The sequence below is a fragment of the Melanotaenia boesemani genome, chromosome 3 (assembly GCF_017639745.1).
Source record: "Melanotaenia boesemani isolate fMelBoe1 chromosome 3, fMelBoe1.pri, whole genome shotgun sequence".
In the NCBI taxonomy this organism is placed as follows: domain Eukaryota; kingdom Metazoa; phylum Chordata; class Actinopteri; order Atheriniformes; family Melanotaeniidae; genus Melanotaenia; species Melanotaenia boesemani.
The window spans coordinates 27,962,069-27,977,059 of NC_055684.1; the positions used below are offsets into that span (position 1 = coordinate 27,962,069).

The following is a 14,991-nucleotide window of genomic DNA, read 5'->3' on the forward strand; positions in this document are numbered from 1 at the left end:
GCTAAGTGACCTATACAGGAGGGTTGTTCCTATATGGTTGCCAGAGTTCTCAGTATAAAAGAAGCCCTCTCAGGCTCTGCAAAAGTTTTGGACTGACTGGCTGCCCAAATAGGTGAGTGTTCTAGCAAACCTCATTATCTGCCATGGTGGTTTAATCTCATTAGCTTCTCAAGTGCAGTTCTTAAGCAATATTTGCTCTAATATATAAAAGTAATTAATTTCTGTTATTGTTTTCTATTTCTGACTTGTTTATTTTTTCTTTCTGGGCCTTTTTTAGTATCCACACAAAAGCTGCATCACTGAAAAACAAAAAAGGTATATTCATCTTATGACAGCAACGAAAAATGTGTTGACAAGCCAGTGCCCTTTCTCACTTCATACAATTGATTAATTTTTCTTTAAATACATACTTTATTTTGCTTTTACCTACTATTTTTAACAGAAGCGCCATGGGTGACCCGGAGATGGAGTGTTTTGGCCCGGCGGCCATATACCTCCGGAAACCTGAAAAGGAGAGAATAGAAGCTCAAAACACTCCCTTTGATGCCAAAACAGCTTACTTTGTGACTGAGCCCGCTGAAATGTATCTGAAAGGGAAACTGGTCAAGAAAGAAGGTGGCAAAGCCACAGTGGAAGTTTCTGGTGGGAAGGTATGAAGATATTTAATGGTTTAGAATGTAATAACATTAAAAACAATTGCTATATGTCTCTGTATGTCTACATCTTTATAAATGTTTCCATACAGACCCTCACCGTTAAGGAAGATGAAGTCTTCCCCATGAACCCTCCAAAGTTTGACAAGATTGAGGACATGGCCATGATGACCCACCTTAGCGAGCCTGCTGTGCTGTTTAACCTCAAAGAGCGCTATGCAGCATGGATGATCTACGTAAGACAATTTTGTTTTTCTAAAACTTTATTAGTCAGTTTTACACAATATTGCACAAAAAGTTTATGGTTACATCACCTTCTGATAGCTGCAGCCCACCACAACAGGGTAGTGCTCCCTACCCACAGGACCTAAATGATTTGTCATCAGACTCTTCAGTCTTGTTTTCATGTTACAAATCAGAGCTTTTAAAGCAGCACAAGAGAAATCTGCAAATATCTAGCAAGTAACTTTAAACATAGTGAAAGCCATACATTATAGGTGGTGGTTATAAGTGGTGGTTCCTTGCTATCAATAGCTCCAAATCATTTGCATTGCTCCTGTGATTTCTGGCTAGAGATATTTGTGGTGTATGAAGTTAAATTCTGTATGTTACAATGTGGAGCAGTCACAGATGGAACTTATTAATTTATATTCTCTGTGTGTAGGAGGAAATGCCAGTTCATAGACTGGTCCTTCTTTGACCAGTTGGTATGCATAACTATCCACCAGTCTTTTTAGAGATGCTCCTATCCATTTAAGCGTGATTTAATTCCTTTTTAAGGTCACGCATGATCATTCACTGAATGTTGAGAAAAGACATTGATTTCCATTGTTGCTGTGAGATACTGTTACATGCATGATGTGCTAAAGAACACAATGTTTTTGTCACGGTGTGGTGAAGGTGAGGACCCAATTGCAGAACTCAGAGTCAGGCCGGATGCAGGAACAAATTATTTAATTCCAAAAATCCAGAAAGGCAGGAACCACATGACAAGGGGAAAAAAAGCCACACACACAACAGGGAAAACAAAGAAAATTGAAAACCAAGTGGTATAAATACACTGAGGGACTAATCAGGAACAGGTGAGGTGTATGAGCTAACAAAAACCAGTTGAACTAACGAGCAGAAGCACAACAAAGAACTAAACATGACCATGAACACAAAACCCCAGAACGTGACACAAACCAAGAACACAAACCATGATGACAGTTTTTACTCCCTTTGTTTCTACACTTTAAATAAAAATCATATTATTATTGTCCTCTCCTTAAAACAGACCTACTCTGGGTTGTTCTGTGTCACCGTGAACCCATACAAGTGGCTTCCAGTGTATGATGCAAAGGTTGTTACTGGATACAGGGGCAAAAAGAGGATTGAAGCTCCACCCCACATCTTCTCCATCTCTGATAACGCCTATCAGTTCATGCTCCAAGGTATCAATCATTCTATAAGCAGTCTGCCCTGACAGAGATTTTATAAAAATGATTTGGCTTATTAATTGTACAGTTTTTATGCATTCCTCAATGTTTATAGAGACTGTGTGCTGTTAAAAATTAAAAGAAAAAAAAAATCATGTCATAAAATAATCTTATGTTTGTGTTCTTTCAACAGATCGTGAGAATCAGTCAATCCTGATTACGTAAGTTATGATATGAGGACTTCTTTTGGACTGATAAAGTGTATTATTTCTGCACTCTGCTATGTCTTACACCATGACCTACACCAGCACATTTGTAATTTTATACGTTATAGCGGAGAATCCGGTGCAGGAAAGACTGTCAATACTAAACGTGTCATCCAGTACTTTGCGACAATCGCAGTAGCTTCTGGAAAGAAAGTTGAGCCGGTTCCTGGAAAAATGCAGGTTAGTGATGAAAAGTGCTGAACATACTATATATGTGATACTTAAACATCAGTCTGAAGGTGTTAAAAGGCAAAATGTAAACATTTATCATATTACTTCATTCTAAGGGTTCGCTGGAAGATCAGATTATTGCAGCCAACCCTCTGCTGGAAGCCTATGGCAATGCCAAAACAGTCAGGAATGACAACTCATCCCGCTTTGTAAGTTTTGTTTTTTAATATCCATGTGCCTTAAAGTAAAGCTTGTCTTTCTGAACATAACCAGTTGAGTCTAGGAGTCAATCACATAAGAGTTGCTGCCTTATTAAAAGTGTGTTTCTTATATGCTCACTGTATAGCTGTATATTTCTTTAGGGTAAATTCATCAGAATCCATTTTGGAACAACTGGAAAGTTGGCTTCTGCTGATATTGAAACATGTAAGCATTTGTCTTACCTTTATTCAGAAGGCTCAGTGACGGATCAAACTGTAAACACACATTACGTCTTGTTTCACAGATCTGCTGGAGAAGTCTCGTGTAACGTTCCAGCTGTCAGCTGAGAGAAGTTATCACATCTTCTATCAGCTCGCAACAGGCCACAAACCTGAGCTACTGGGTGAGCTGTGCGGCCTCAAAGTACATCACTTTGAGGAATTAATAAATGTTTCAACAACTCTGGATGCTAAAGTGCAGTAAATATTTTTCAGAGGCTCTGCTTATCACCACCAACCCATATGACTATCCTATGATCAGTCATGGGGAAATCACTGTGAAGAGCATCAATGACATTGAAGAATTCATCGCTACAGATGTGAGTAAAATATGCCAAAATAAATTATGTATATATACCGTAATTATGACGTATTGATGGAGCAACTGATATCAGACAACACCAGAATATTTGTGAAGGTGGATACTTTTTAAAGAATAGAATAAATTAGGTAAGTTAAATAATCTAATATAAATTTATTTTTGTGTATTCACTCCTCAGACTGCCATTGACATCTTGGGCTTTACTTCAGAGGAGAAAATAGGTATTTACAAGCTGACTGGAGCTGTGATGCATCACGGAAACATGAAGTTCAAGCAGAAGCAACGTGAAGAGCAGGCAGAGCCTGATGGCACTGAGGGTAACTTTTTGTTTACACATTATTTAATTAGATTATTTATATATTAAATAATGCTTCCACATGCATCTGTAAATTGTAAAATGTAGAGGGTTTTCTTGGGGGCGGGGGGGGGTTCTTGACTTAAAACACAAATCAGAAGGCAGGAAGGAGCTCAGAGCAGCTGTGCTAATCCTTTTCTTAAATAGGAGATAGTTGAGACCCTTTAGGCATTTATTAAGTACACTTCCCAAGTCATGTTTTCTGAGGGGGGGTTAGAGGGTGACACTGAGACAGACCAAAACATTTCTCAGGATTTTCAAGAAGACACTGGAGCTTGTTAGGAAGAGAAAAATGTCCAGCTGTCTGGCCTCCAGTCTGTCAGGGCTGCTGTAATATGACTACAGTAAAAATACTTTACATTTTAAAATGCGCTGCATTTTTCTTTCCGTTTCATCAGTGGCTGATAAAATCGCCTACCTCATGGGCCTGAACTCAGCTGATATGCTGAAAGCTTTGTGTTATCCCAGAGTAAAGGTTGGAAATGAAATGGTGGTTAAAGGTCAAACTGTGCCACAGGTAATTAACAAATATATTCATTTTGGCTTTTGAGAAATAATGCATACATTTATGTACAAATCATGATTAGCATTTACACCCATATGTCCAATTTTTTATTTTAATCTTCAGGTCAACAACGCTGTGAGTGCTCTCTGCAAGTCTGTCTATGAGAAAATGTTCTTGTGGATGGTCGTCAGAATCAATGAGATGCTGGATACCAAACAGCCCAGAAACTTTTTCATAGGTGTCTTAGACATTGCCGGATTTGAAATCTTTGATGTGAGTAAACGTCTTTTTTTTTAAATGTTGTATGCCACAATAAACATCTGACAGGATCTGTTTTTTAACAGTTCAACAGCTTGGAACAGCTGTGCATCAACTTCACCAATGAAAAACTGCAACAGTTCTTCAACCACCACATGTTCGTCCTGGAGCAAGAGGAGTACAAGAAGGAGGGAATTGATTGGGAGTTCATTGACTTCGGCATGGACTTGGCTGCTTGCATTGAGCTGATTGAGAAGGTGAGACACAAGCTTAAATATACATCACCAAGCACAGAAAAACAATCTGATGACTTGAAAGCTTTTACTCATAATAATAATTTTATCATGACAGCCAATGGGCATCTTCTCCATCCTTGAAGAGGAATGTATTGTCCCTAAGGCGACAGACATGACCTTTAAAAGCAAACTGCATGACCAGCATCTGGGAAAAAGCGCTCCCTTCCAGAAACCAAAACCTGGCAAAGGCAAAGCTGAGGCTCATTTCTCTCTGGTCCACTATGCTGGCACTGTTGACTACAACGTCAATGGCTGGCTGGACAAGAACAAAGACCCCCTGAATGACTCTGTGGTCCAGCTGTACCAGAAGTCATCAGTTAAACTGTTGGCGTTCCTGTATATATCTCATGCTGCAACAGAAGGTAATGTTTTTGTCTTCAAAATACAACACATGTAACATCATGCAGGATGGCAAATTCAGCAAAAGGAAAGCTAAGAATGTAATTCATGTAATTCCAAAGACATTTGGGTGAAATTAGTGCAAAAGTTTTCAACAACATTCAGGTTATCACATAATTTTCTGCCAACATGTCACTAAAAATTAAGTAAATCTATAATTTCTTTTTACAGATGCAAAAGGTGGAAAGAAGGGTGGAGGGAAGAAGAAGGGTGGTTCCTTCCAGACGGTATCAGCACTTTTTAGGGTAAATTTAAGGACTTGTCAGTACTTTACTTTTAGGACTTTATAAGACAACTTTTGTAACAGCACTTGAGTCCAAGACAAAATGGAGACATTGAAGCGTATTGTGTCAGATCATATCACCTCATAACTTAGATATATACTCACTGTTGTTTGTTATTGGTGATGCATTTTCAGTCTGATATTGGCAAATTGAAAAAAAAAAGATTATTTATTGAAATTTTTATTGAAAATAATTAAAGACATATTATGAGTCTCACCCCATAAGAAAAAGAAAAAAATATTTATGTTTTGTCCATCAATAGGAAAACCTGGGCAAACTGATGACCAACTTAAGAAGCACTCACCCACATTTTGTGCGCTGTTTGATCCCCAATGAATCCAAAACACCCGGTCAGTCCTTAAAGTCCTGGTTGTTGTAGCAATATGGACGTGTGACGTATCTGTTCTGTTGGCTTGTTGTGATTGTCTCAGAAATGCCTGATTCACTCATAATTCTGTGTGTTTGTTACTGTTTAAGGTCTTATGGAGAACTTCCTGGTCATCCACCAGCTGAGGTGTAACGGTGTCCTAGAGGGTATCAGGATCTGCAGGAAAGGTTTCCCCAGCAGAATCCTTTATGGTGACTTCAAGCAGAGGTTCAGTAGCTCTTTCTGTGCCTCTTAGTGTCCAGATGTTCCTTCTGGTTTGCTTTTAATCTGATTTAAGTCAATTCTTTCAGGTACAAAGTACTGAATGCGAGTGTCATCCCTGAGGGCCAGTTTATTGACAACAAGAAGGCTTCAGTAAAACTACTGGAATCCATCGATGTGGACCACTCTCAGTACAAGTTTGGCCACACTAAGGTAAATAAACAAACATGATTACAGTCATAATAACGAAATCACTGTCTCACTGGTAACTGCAAATGAAGAATTAAGCTAATGTTTACATTTATTAAAAGGTGTTCTTCAAGGCTGGTTTACTGGGTACACTTGAAGAGATGAGAGATGAGAAGCTGGTTGCGCTGGTCACAATGACTCAGGCTCTCTGCAGAGGTTACGTGATGAGACGAGAATTTGTCAAAATGATGGCAAGAAGGTGGGTCAAGGAGATGTGGACAGATGGGACTTTTGCAGTTAGAAAATGATTTGAAATAGATTTTAAAAGCCTAAAACAAACAAACAAACAAAAAACTAACTTACAATTAGACCAGTATTTACCTAACATTGTCACTTTTCCATTAGACATTTTAAGTTATTATGTTAGTCAATGTGTTGAAGCTCAATACCTCGTAAAATTTAAGTAATACCAGTGTTGATTGCTGTACCTTTTTTAAAATTATTATTATTCTTTACAATTCTTTTTGGATTAATGTGATTTGATGAGTGCTCAAGAAGCTGTGAGTTTGTGTGTTGGGAGTTTTAGAGTGGCTGCTCTTGGCCCATGTTTTATAGATTTACTTACAGCAGGCACTGACAGAAATTAAATAAACTCATGTCTACCTAATGAGATCTAGGGAAAAATGGAAATCTGCATATTTGTAATGAAAACTCTGAAAGGATAATAATAGCTGCCCAAAATCTGAATTCAGAAGATTTTGATTTATTTTATCATACTTAACAGTATAAGTAAAACACTGTTAAAACTTTGTTGGATCCGGTACAAGCTACTAGTAAAACTAACAGATAGCAGTTTTTTTTTTCCAGTTTATGAATTTTGGACTGAGGGAGCATGTGTGCTACAAGCACATTATTTTTACATTTTGTTTTTTACCAAGTAAAAGGATCATTTCCATGGACAGGAACGGAGTGAGTGTTAGTGTGTGTGTGAGGACTCCAGAGACATTGATTCTGAATCCTAAGTTACAATCAGACAGTCATGTGTTTTTGCACATCTCTGTGTTGTGTTCCTGCATAGTTGTGATTATTTATTGTGAGAACAGCATTTTCCAAAAATTAAAAAACTTTGGACAGTAGTAGATTATTTGTAATCAAATCAAATCTTTATCATGCTGCAGTTTTTTATCAGAGAGACTCTGTTAGATATGTACATTCTTCAAGATCGAGCTTGAGAAAAGTTTTTTTTTTTTGCTTTTGCTCTTACCCCTCAGGGAAGCCATTTATTCCATCCAGTACAACATCCGTGCATTCATGAATGTCAAAACATGGCCGTGGATGAAGCTGTACTTCAGAATTAAGCCACTTCTGAAGAGTGCAGAGACGGAGAAAGAGATGGTCCAAATGAAGGAGGACTTTGAGAAAACCAAAGAGGAGCTAGCAAAGGCTCTAGCTAAGAAGAAAGAACTGGAGGAGAAGATGGTTTCTCTCCTACAGGAGAAGAATGACTTACAACTGCAAATTCAGTCTGTACGTATAACAGCACGGTTTACTGGTATTTAACAGACTTTGACTGTTAGTCGACTACATCATTTTGTTTTGATGTCATTGTTCATCTAGGAAGGTGAAAACCTCGCTGATGCAGAGGAAAGGTGTGAAGGGCTTATCAAAGCAAAAATCCAGCTTGAAGCTAAAACCAAAGAAATAGCTGAGAGGCTGGAGGATGAGGAAGAGATCAATGCTGAGCTGACTGCGAGGAAGAGGAAGCTGGAGGATGAATGTTCAGAGTTAAAGAAGGACATTGATGACTTGGAGCTAACCCTGGCTAAAGTGGAAAAGGAGAAACATGCCACTGAAAACAAAGTTGGTATCCGATCATATTTTATTAAATTGTGCCCATTAAAAAAATGCATACTTTAATTGAATATTAAATGTAAAACCATGTAGGTTAAAAACCTGGTTGAGGAAATGACTTCTCAAGATGAGACCATTGCAAAGTTAACCAAAGAGAAAAAAGCCCTCCAAGAGGCCCATCAGCAGGTCCTTGATGATCTGCAGGCAGAAGAAGACAAAGTCAACACTCTGACGAAGGCCAAGACCAAACTGGAGCAGCAAGTTGACGATGTAAGTAGACGTTTCTCTGATTAAGGACAATTTCTAAAAGTACAGCTAGTTTTCAAAACCACTTACTGGTTACCTTATATGTGACTGCACTAGCTTGAAGGTTCATTGGAACAAGAAAAGAAGCTCCGTATGGACCTTGAGCGAGCTAAAAGAAAGCTTGAAGGAGACCTGAAACTGGCCCATGAATGCATAATGGATCTGGAGAATGACAAACAGCAGTCTGACGAAAAACTAAAAAAGTATGTGAATATGAAACAGTCGTTTAACTTTAATTCTTAAAAGAACAATGTTAATCCTTCTTGCTTAAGTGGAAGGTAGCTGGTTTTTACATAATGTTCTCTGGATTGCTGATAATCTACACATGTTTTGTTTTTTACATTAAAGGAGAGACTTTGAAATAAGCCAGCTACTGAGCAAGATAGAAGATGAACAAGGACTTGGTGCCCAGCTTAATAAGAGAATCAAGGAACTGCAGGTAATGTATTGGTATCTATGTGGCTTTGTGGATAAGCATCTTGTGGACAATTTCTATTACTTTTAATAAAAAATATGTTTACCATAATCTCTCTTATGAGAACGGAAAAAGAAATAACTCCGTGTTTTGGGATTTATCGTTTTGCACCACAGGCTCGTATTGAGGAGCTGGAGGAGGAGATCGAGGCTGAGAGAGCTGCTCGGGCCAAGGTGGAGAAGCAGAGGTCTGATCTCTCCAGGGAACTTGAGGAGATCAGTGAGAGGCTGGAAGAAGCTGGTGGAGCAACTTCTGTTCAGATTGAGATGAACAAGAAGCGCGAGGCTGAGTTTCAGAAGCTGCGGCGTGACCTTGAAGAGTCCACCCTGCAGCATGAGGCCACTGCTGCTGCTCTCCGCAAGAAGCAGGCTGACAGTGTGGCAGAGCTGGGAGAGCAGATAGATAACCTCCAGAGAGTCAAACAGAAGCTGGAGAAAGAGAAAAGTGAATACAAGATGGAAATCGATGACCTCAGCAGCAACATGGAGGCTATTGCCAAATCTAAAGTAAAATTCACAAATATTTCTTTTTGTTTTATCAAGGAAAACCAGTTATCAAAATTAATATTTAACTGTCTAAAATCTGAACAACAGTATGTGACATTTGTCTGTATTGTAGGGGAACATGGAGAAAATGTGCCGTTCTCTTGAGGATCAAGTAAATGAACTCAAGACCAAAAATGATGAGTACGTGCGTCAGCTGAATGATATTAATGCCCAAAGGTCCAAGCTGAGTTCTGAACATGGTAAGTATCTTAGAAATATAGGAAAAACCTTGAAATGAGTTGTAACATTGAAACAACATTTAAGAACTTATTTTATTTGTTCTAATCAGGGGAAATTAGTCGTCAGTTCGAGGAAAAGGAGTCACTTGTTTCACAGCTTACAAGAGGAAAACAGGCTTATATACACCAGATTGAGGAGCTCAAAAGACACCTCGAGGAAGAAGTTAAGGTACTGAAATCGTCCCTCTTTTGTACTAACATCTGCTCAGTTGCTTTTCTTAAACTTTTATTGTGTTTGAGTTGCTGCAATTTGCATTTTGACCTTTACAGGCCAAGAACGCCCTGGCTCATGCTGTCCAGTCGTCTCGTCATGACTGTGATCTGCTCAGAGAGCAGTATGAGGAGGAGCAGGAGGCCAAAGCTGAGCTGCAGCGTTCAATGTCCAAGGCTAACAGCGAGGTGGCTCAGTGGAGAACCAAATATGAGACTGATGCCATTCAGCGCACTGAGGAGCTGGAGGAGGCCAAGTAAACCACTGCATTTTACACTTTATTGAAACAATACATTTAAGAACATTTAGCAATACACTACCTGGTCAAAAGAAAAAGGGAAAAAAAGACTAAAATGGATAAAAGGCCTTTGGCAATATAGTTTCAGCTGGTAGGGATGTAACCAATCTGCAGAAGGAGCTCGAGCCTCACAACAGACTCTCGTTGATTATAGGAAGAAGCTCGCCCAGCGTCTTCAGGATGCAGAGGAATCTATTGAGGCTGTGAATGCAAAATGTGCCTCTTTGGAAAAGACTAAACAGAGACTGCAGGGTGAAGTGGAGGATCTGATGATCGACGTGGAGAGAGCTAACGCTCTGGCTGCTAACCTTGACAAGAAGCAGAGGAACTTTGACAAGGTTAGACATGTTTGTAGTGCACGTTTTTTGCTGGTTAGCACAAGGTAGCAGAAAACACTCATTAGTCTCTTATATGTTCAGGTTCTTGCCGAGTGGAAGCAGAAGTATGAGGAGAGCCAGGCAGAGCTGGAGGGGGCTCAGAAGGAGGCTCGTGCCTTGAACACAGAGATATTTAAGATGAAAAACTCCTATGAAGAAGCTCTGGACCACCTGGAGACCCTGAAGAGGGAGAACAAGAACCTGCAACGTGAGACAAAAAAACTCCTGAGATATTATTTGAGAGATAAGATAACTAATATACCAAACTTGGATAATTGAAGAAATGTTTTTGTGTCACAACAGAGGAAATTACTGATTTGACTGAACATATTGGTGAAACTGGAAAGACAATTCACGAACTGGAAAAGGGGAAGAAGACAGCAGAAACTGAGAAAGCAGAAATCCAAACAGCCTTGGAAGAGGCTGAGGTATTTATAGACTGATACTTGCAAAGATCAATACAAAAGTAAAACTGTGTAAGTACAAGGGCAGTTGACTAAATTGTTCATATCTTTAAATTCTTCCCATTCATTTGCAGGCTACTCTGGAGCACGAAGAGTCAAAGATTATGCGTGTCCAGCTGGAGCTCACCCAGGTGAAAAATGAAATTGATAGGAAACTTGCAGAGAAGGATGAGGAGATTGATCAGATCAAAAGGAACAGCCAGAGGGTAATTGAGACCATGCAGAGCACTCTGGATGCTGAGGTCAGGAGCAGGAACGATGCCCTGAGAATCAAGAAGAAGATGGAGGGAGACCTCAATGAAATGGAGATTCAGCTGAGCCACGCCAACCGTCAGGCAGCTGAAGCCCAGAAACAGCTGAGAAACGTGCAGGGACAGCTCAAGGTATGAAAAAACATGAATATGTAAAGATATTGTTAAATAACCTAAGCACATAGTGAATGTAATTAGAATTGTCTTCAATGCAGGATGCCCAGCTGCACCTCGATGAAGCTCTCAGAGGTCAGGCAGACATGAAGGAGCAGATTGGAGTGGTGGAGCGCAGGAACAGCCTGATGGTGGCTGAGATTGAAGAGCTGAGAATCGCACTGGAACAGACAGAGAGAAGCCGCAAAGTGGCCGAACAGGAGCTGGTTGATGCCAGCGAGCGTGTTGGACTGCTGCACTCTCAGGTGTTCATAACTGTTCAAATATAAAATTAGTACATGCAGAGTAAAAACTGGCAACCTCACCATTTATACTTGTTTCTTCAGAACACAAACCTCATAAACACGAAGAGGAAGTTGGAGGGTGACCTTGTGCAGATCCAAAGTGAGGTGGAAGATTCCATCCAGGAAGCAAGAAATGCTGAAGAAAAAGCCAAAAAGGCCATCACCGACGTGAGCTTTGCTAATTAATTAGCTATTTTAATGTGTAATTACTGCCTTTAAAAAAAATCCAATTGTTGACACAGTAATTTTTTTGTATTATCCCAGTAATTACTTTAGAGCAACCCATGTTATCTTGATTTTAGCCTCACAGGACCAGTGGTTATAATCAAGGGACATCTAGTGGCAAAGTTTAAGACTGCAACTAGTTGAATTCACCTCACCTCACCATACAGTTGAATTGTACACATGGAAAGTAAATTCATAAAAAAAAACAACTATATTAAAAATAATAAAATAAATTACTTTAATTAAAATGAAAGAAAAAAATGTAAGGACAGCTAACAACATATAACATCATTAATTAAGAACAAAGTATAAACAAAAACCTTTGCAGTGGGAGAATGTATAAGGTAGCTATCATCAAATACTATTAAGTAAAGCACAGTTACGTAAGATAGTAAATGAAAAATATCTCACTGTGATCATTAAAGGATTAATGTGTAAAAAAATTACATTTTATTAGAAATATTCAGTTAAATTTAACAGTAACAACCTGTTGATTTGCAGTGGAATGTGTTATAACGTGTTATACATTCTTTTTTGGATATTACTATTATCCCACTATAACATGACGTAAAAGCATTTGTCTTATATTGTTCCTTAATTAATCCGCACTCGTGGTTTATATATCGTTTGCCAATTGGCTCGTGGTTTTCTTTGATTGCTGGCCATTTTACAACGGCTACCATGAATGTGCAGGCTGCTATGATGGCAGAAGAGCTGAAGAAGGAGCAGGACACCAGTGCTCATTTGGAGAGGATGAAGAAGAACCTGGAGGTGACGGTGAAGGACCTGCAGCACCGCCTTGATGAGGCTGAGAATCTGGCCATGAAGGGTGGAAAGAAGCAACTTCAGAAACTGGAGGCCAGGGTATGCAAAATGAACACATACTGAGGTATCATATGGCTTCTCTGTAAGACCTCTAAATAACATCTGGACCTTTTTTGGGAAGGTTCGGGAGCTGGAGTCTGAGGTTGAGGCAGAGCAGAAACGTGGAGCTGATGCTGTGAAAGGTGTTCGCAAATATGAGCGCAGAGTGAAGGAGCTGACTTATCAGGTGGGGTGAAACAAAGCACATTTATTTTTAGCATGTTTAAAATGTTACTGTGAAAGCTCTGGAATATAATTTGATCTGCAGAAGACAAATTAGATGCAGAATATGTTTAAAACCCCTAGAGGGCAGGAAACTCCATCATATGTATGTGGCTCCAACAGTGTATTAAGTAAACAACAACTAAAAATAAGACGTTCGGTTGCAACTATAAATACATTTAGTAAAGTGTTGACATCAGTATGATACATGAGTGATAACTGTAGACGTGTTAAACAGATTTTCACTTTGAAAAATTAGAAGGAAGAGGAACTCTTCCATGTACACCCACGAGCAGTGTGATTGACAGATGACAGGGTAGGATTCACTTCATACAAGCTGCGGCAGTGACAGTACGCAGATTATTGTGCTGTCTTAGCTTTTATTCACCTTTTAAGTACAGCCTATAAGTTGTGGGTTGCTGTTTTTTATCCTCTTGTCAACATTTCTTAAATGTATCCTTGTGGAAGATGAATGCATGAATGGGGTGTGTGCCCGGAAACACAATCAGGGATTAATCAAGCCAGACTCTTCTATGTACCGCCTCTAGACTGAGGAGGATAAGAAGAATATTGCCCGTCTTCAAGATCTGGTGGACAAGCTGCAGCTGAAAGTGAAATCCTACAAGAGGCAGTCTGAAGACGCTGTGAGTGTGAAGTATTCAACTCATGTGACATTTATTAGGCGTCAAACCAGTAACAGCTTTACTCAAAACGTGTTAACGTCGGAGCACTGACCGCATGATGATCGGTGTTACTCGTGCAAATGGAGAAATAGATGAGAAATCTTTGCTTTAACTTTACAGGAGGAGCAGGCCAACACTCACCTGTCCAGATACAGGAAGGTTCAGCATGAGCTTGAGGAAGCTCAAGAGCGTGCAGACATCGCCGAGTCGCAGGTCAACAAGCTAAGAGCTAAGAGCCGTGAGGTTGCCAGAGTATGATCATTTTCACTTCTATTTTATTATTTTTTATTGCACTTTTTGCCATGATAACAACAAATATTGATTGTCTCTTTACATCTTATTTCATTCACAAATACATATCTCTTGATTTGGTTTTAAGGGAAAGGAGGCTGAAGAATGAGCGTCAGTCTGTAAGAGACACTGCAAGAAATCATACAATATGATCTTTTTGTTTGATGTGTCAAGTGTGTAACAAGCAATAAAAAAACAAGCAAGTGAAGGTTGTTTTTCATTATTTGTGAGATATACAGTTTATCTGAGCTTATTTACATTCAAATTTTACAAGCAGCAAGAGTAAAAAAGTCAAGAAGTAAAGCTAGTTACCAGAAATTTGGACTTTTTTAATGAATCAGCCTATACCTACTGATGTTAGATTTATGTGAGTTTGACCATTTTTCTGATCAAAGACAACCTACTAACAGTCTGGGCTGTACATCTACATCATTCAAAATAACCAGACTGTCAAGTGTCACCTGTTGTCTCAAAAGTCCTCCAGAGTCTAGGTTACGATAGCTGCAAATCTGCACGTTGTAGCGATAATGAGCCTGGCAGTCTTATGACCTTACAGTTTTCATATGTGCTTCTAAACATATGTCATGCCATGTCAAGTTCCTGTGATGAAAATAGAACCTTAAGTGCTCCCTGACACAGTTTAAGAGGATTTTTCTTTTTACGCCTTTGCTGAGATAAATCTTTGTTAACAATTACTATATAATGTATCACTGTAGTGGATACAAGACAGAAACCTTGTCATTTACTGTGACTGGGTTTTGTGTACTTCACCAGCATAATACATCATAGGGAGGCTAAAATAATATTCTAATACTTGCAGCTTTGAAAAAGAAATCATGCTTGACTAATTAAATCCATTTGTCTCATGAGACAGTTCATATTAACAAAATCAACTTGGTTTTCAAATCAGTGCCCAACTATCATTTTCTATACTGCTTATTCAGGGTTGCAGGAAAGCTGGAGTCTATCCCAGTAATTAGCAGGCAAGAGGCAGGGTTCACCCTGAACAGATCACCAGTCTATGGCGGGGCCAACACAGAGACAAAC

At 39.2% G+C, this 14,991-nt stretch overlaps 1 protein-coding gene across 1 annotated transcript; it reads left to right on the forward strand.

Moving 5' to 3' along the window:
• The first annotated feature begins 20 nt into the window (after positions 1–20).
• Positions 21–14,152, forward strand: LOC121636558 (myosin heavy chain, fast skeletal muscle-like). The gene is made up of 41 exons (XM_041980133.1): positions 21–112; positions 278–315; positions 443–650; positions 746–889; positions 1,930–2,086; positions 2,265–2,292; positions 2,406–2,517; positions 2,625–2,717; positions 2,871–2,934; positions 3,014–3,112; positions 3,204–3,307; positions 3,488–3,626; positions 4,063–4,181; positions 4,293–4,442; positions 4,514–4,684; positions 4,779–5,085; positions 5,294–5,367; positions 5,669–5,756; positions 5,884–6,001; positions 6,085–6,208; positions 6,307–6,443; positions 7,456–7,711; positions 7,802–8,044; positions 8,129–8,305; positions 8,399–8,544; positions 8,690–8,780; positions 8,933–9,322; positions 9,435–9,561; positions 9,651–9,769; positions 9,871–10,067; positions 10,264–10,447; positions 10,529–10,694; positions 10,790–10,914; positions 11,025–11,333; positions 11,417–11,620; positions 11,702–11,827; positions 12,578–12,748; positions 12,831–12,935; positions 13,519–13,614; positions 13,774–13,905; positions 14,033–14,152. Exons 3-41 carry the CDS (start codon positions 450–452, stop codon positions 14,051–14,053), a joined length of 5,814 nt encoding a protein of 1,937 aa, XP_041836067.1. The 5' UTR covers positions 21–112; positions 278–315; positions 443–449; the 3' UTR covers positions 14,054–14,152.
• Positions 14,153–14,991: the final 839 nt, after the last annotated feature.

Bases quoted from the DNA above. Each gene is read 5' to 3' on its own strand.
- LOC121636558 (XM_041980133.1), top strand. From the start codon at position 450: ATGGGTGACCCGGAGATGGAGTGTTTTGGCCCGGCGGCCATATACCTC. The intron at 5,757-5,883 runs GTCAGTCCTTAA...TTACTGTTTAAG, and splicing joins CAATGAATCCAAAACACCCG to GTCTTATGGAGAACTTCCTG. The intron at 9,323-9,434 runs GTAAAATTCACA...TCTGTATTGTAG, and splicing joins AGGCTATTGCCAAATCTAAA to GGGAACATGGAGAAAATGTG.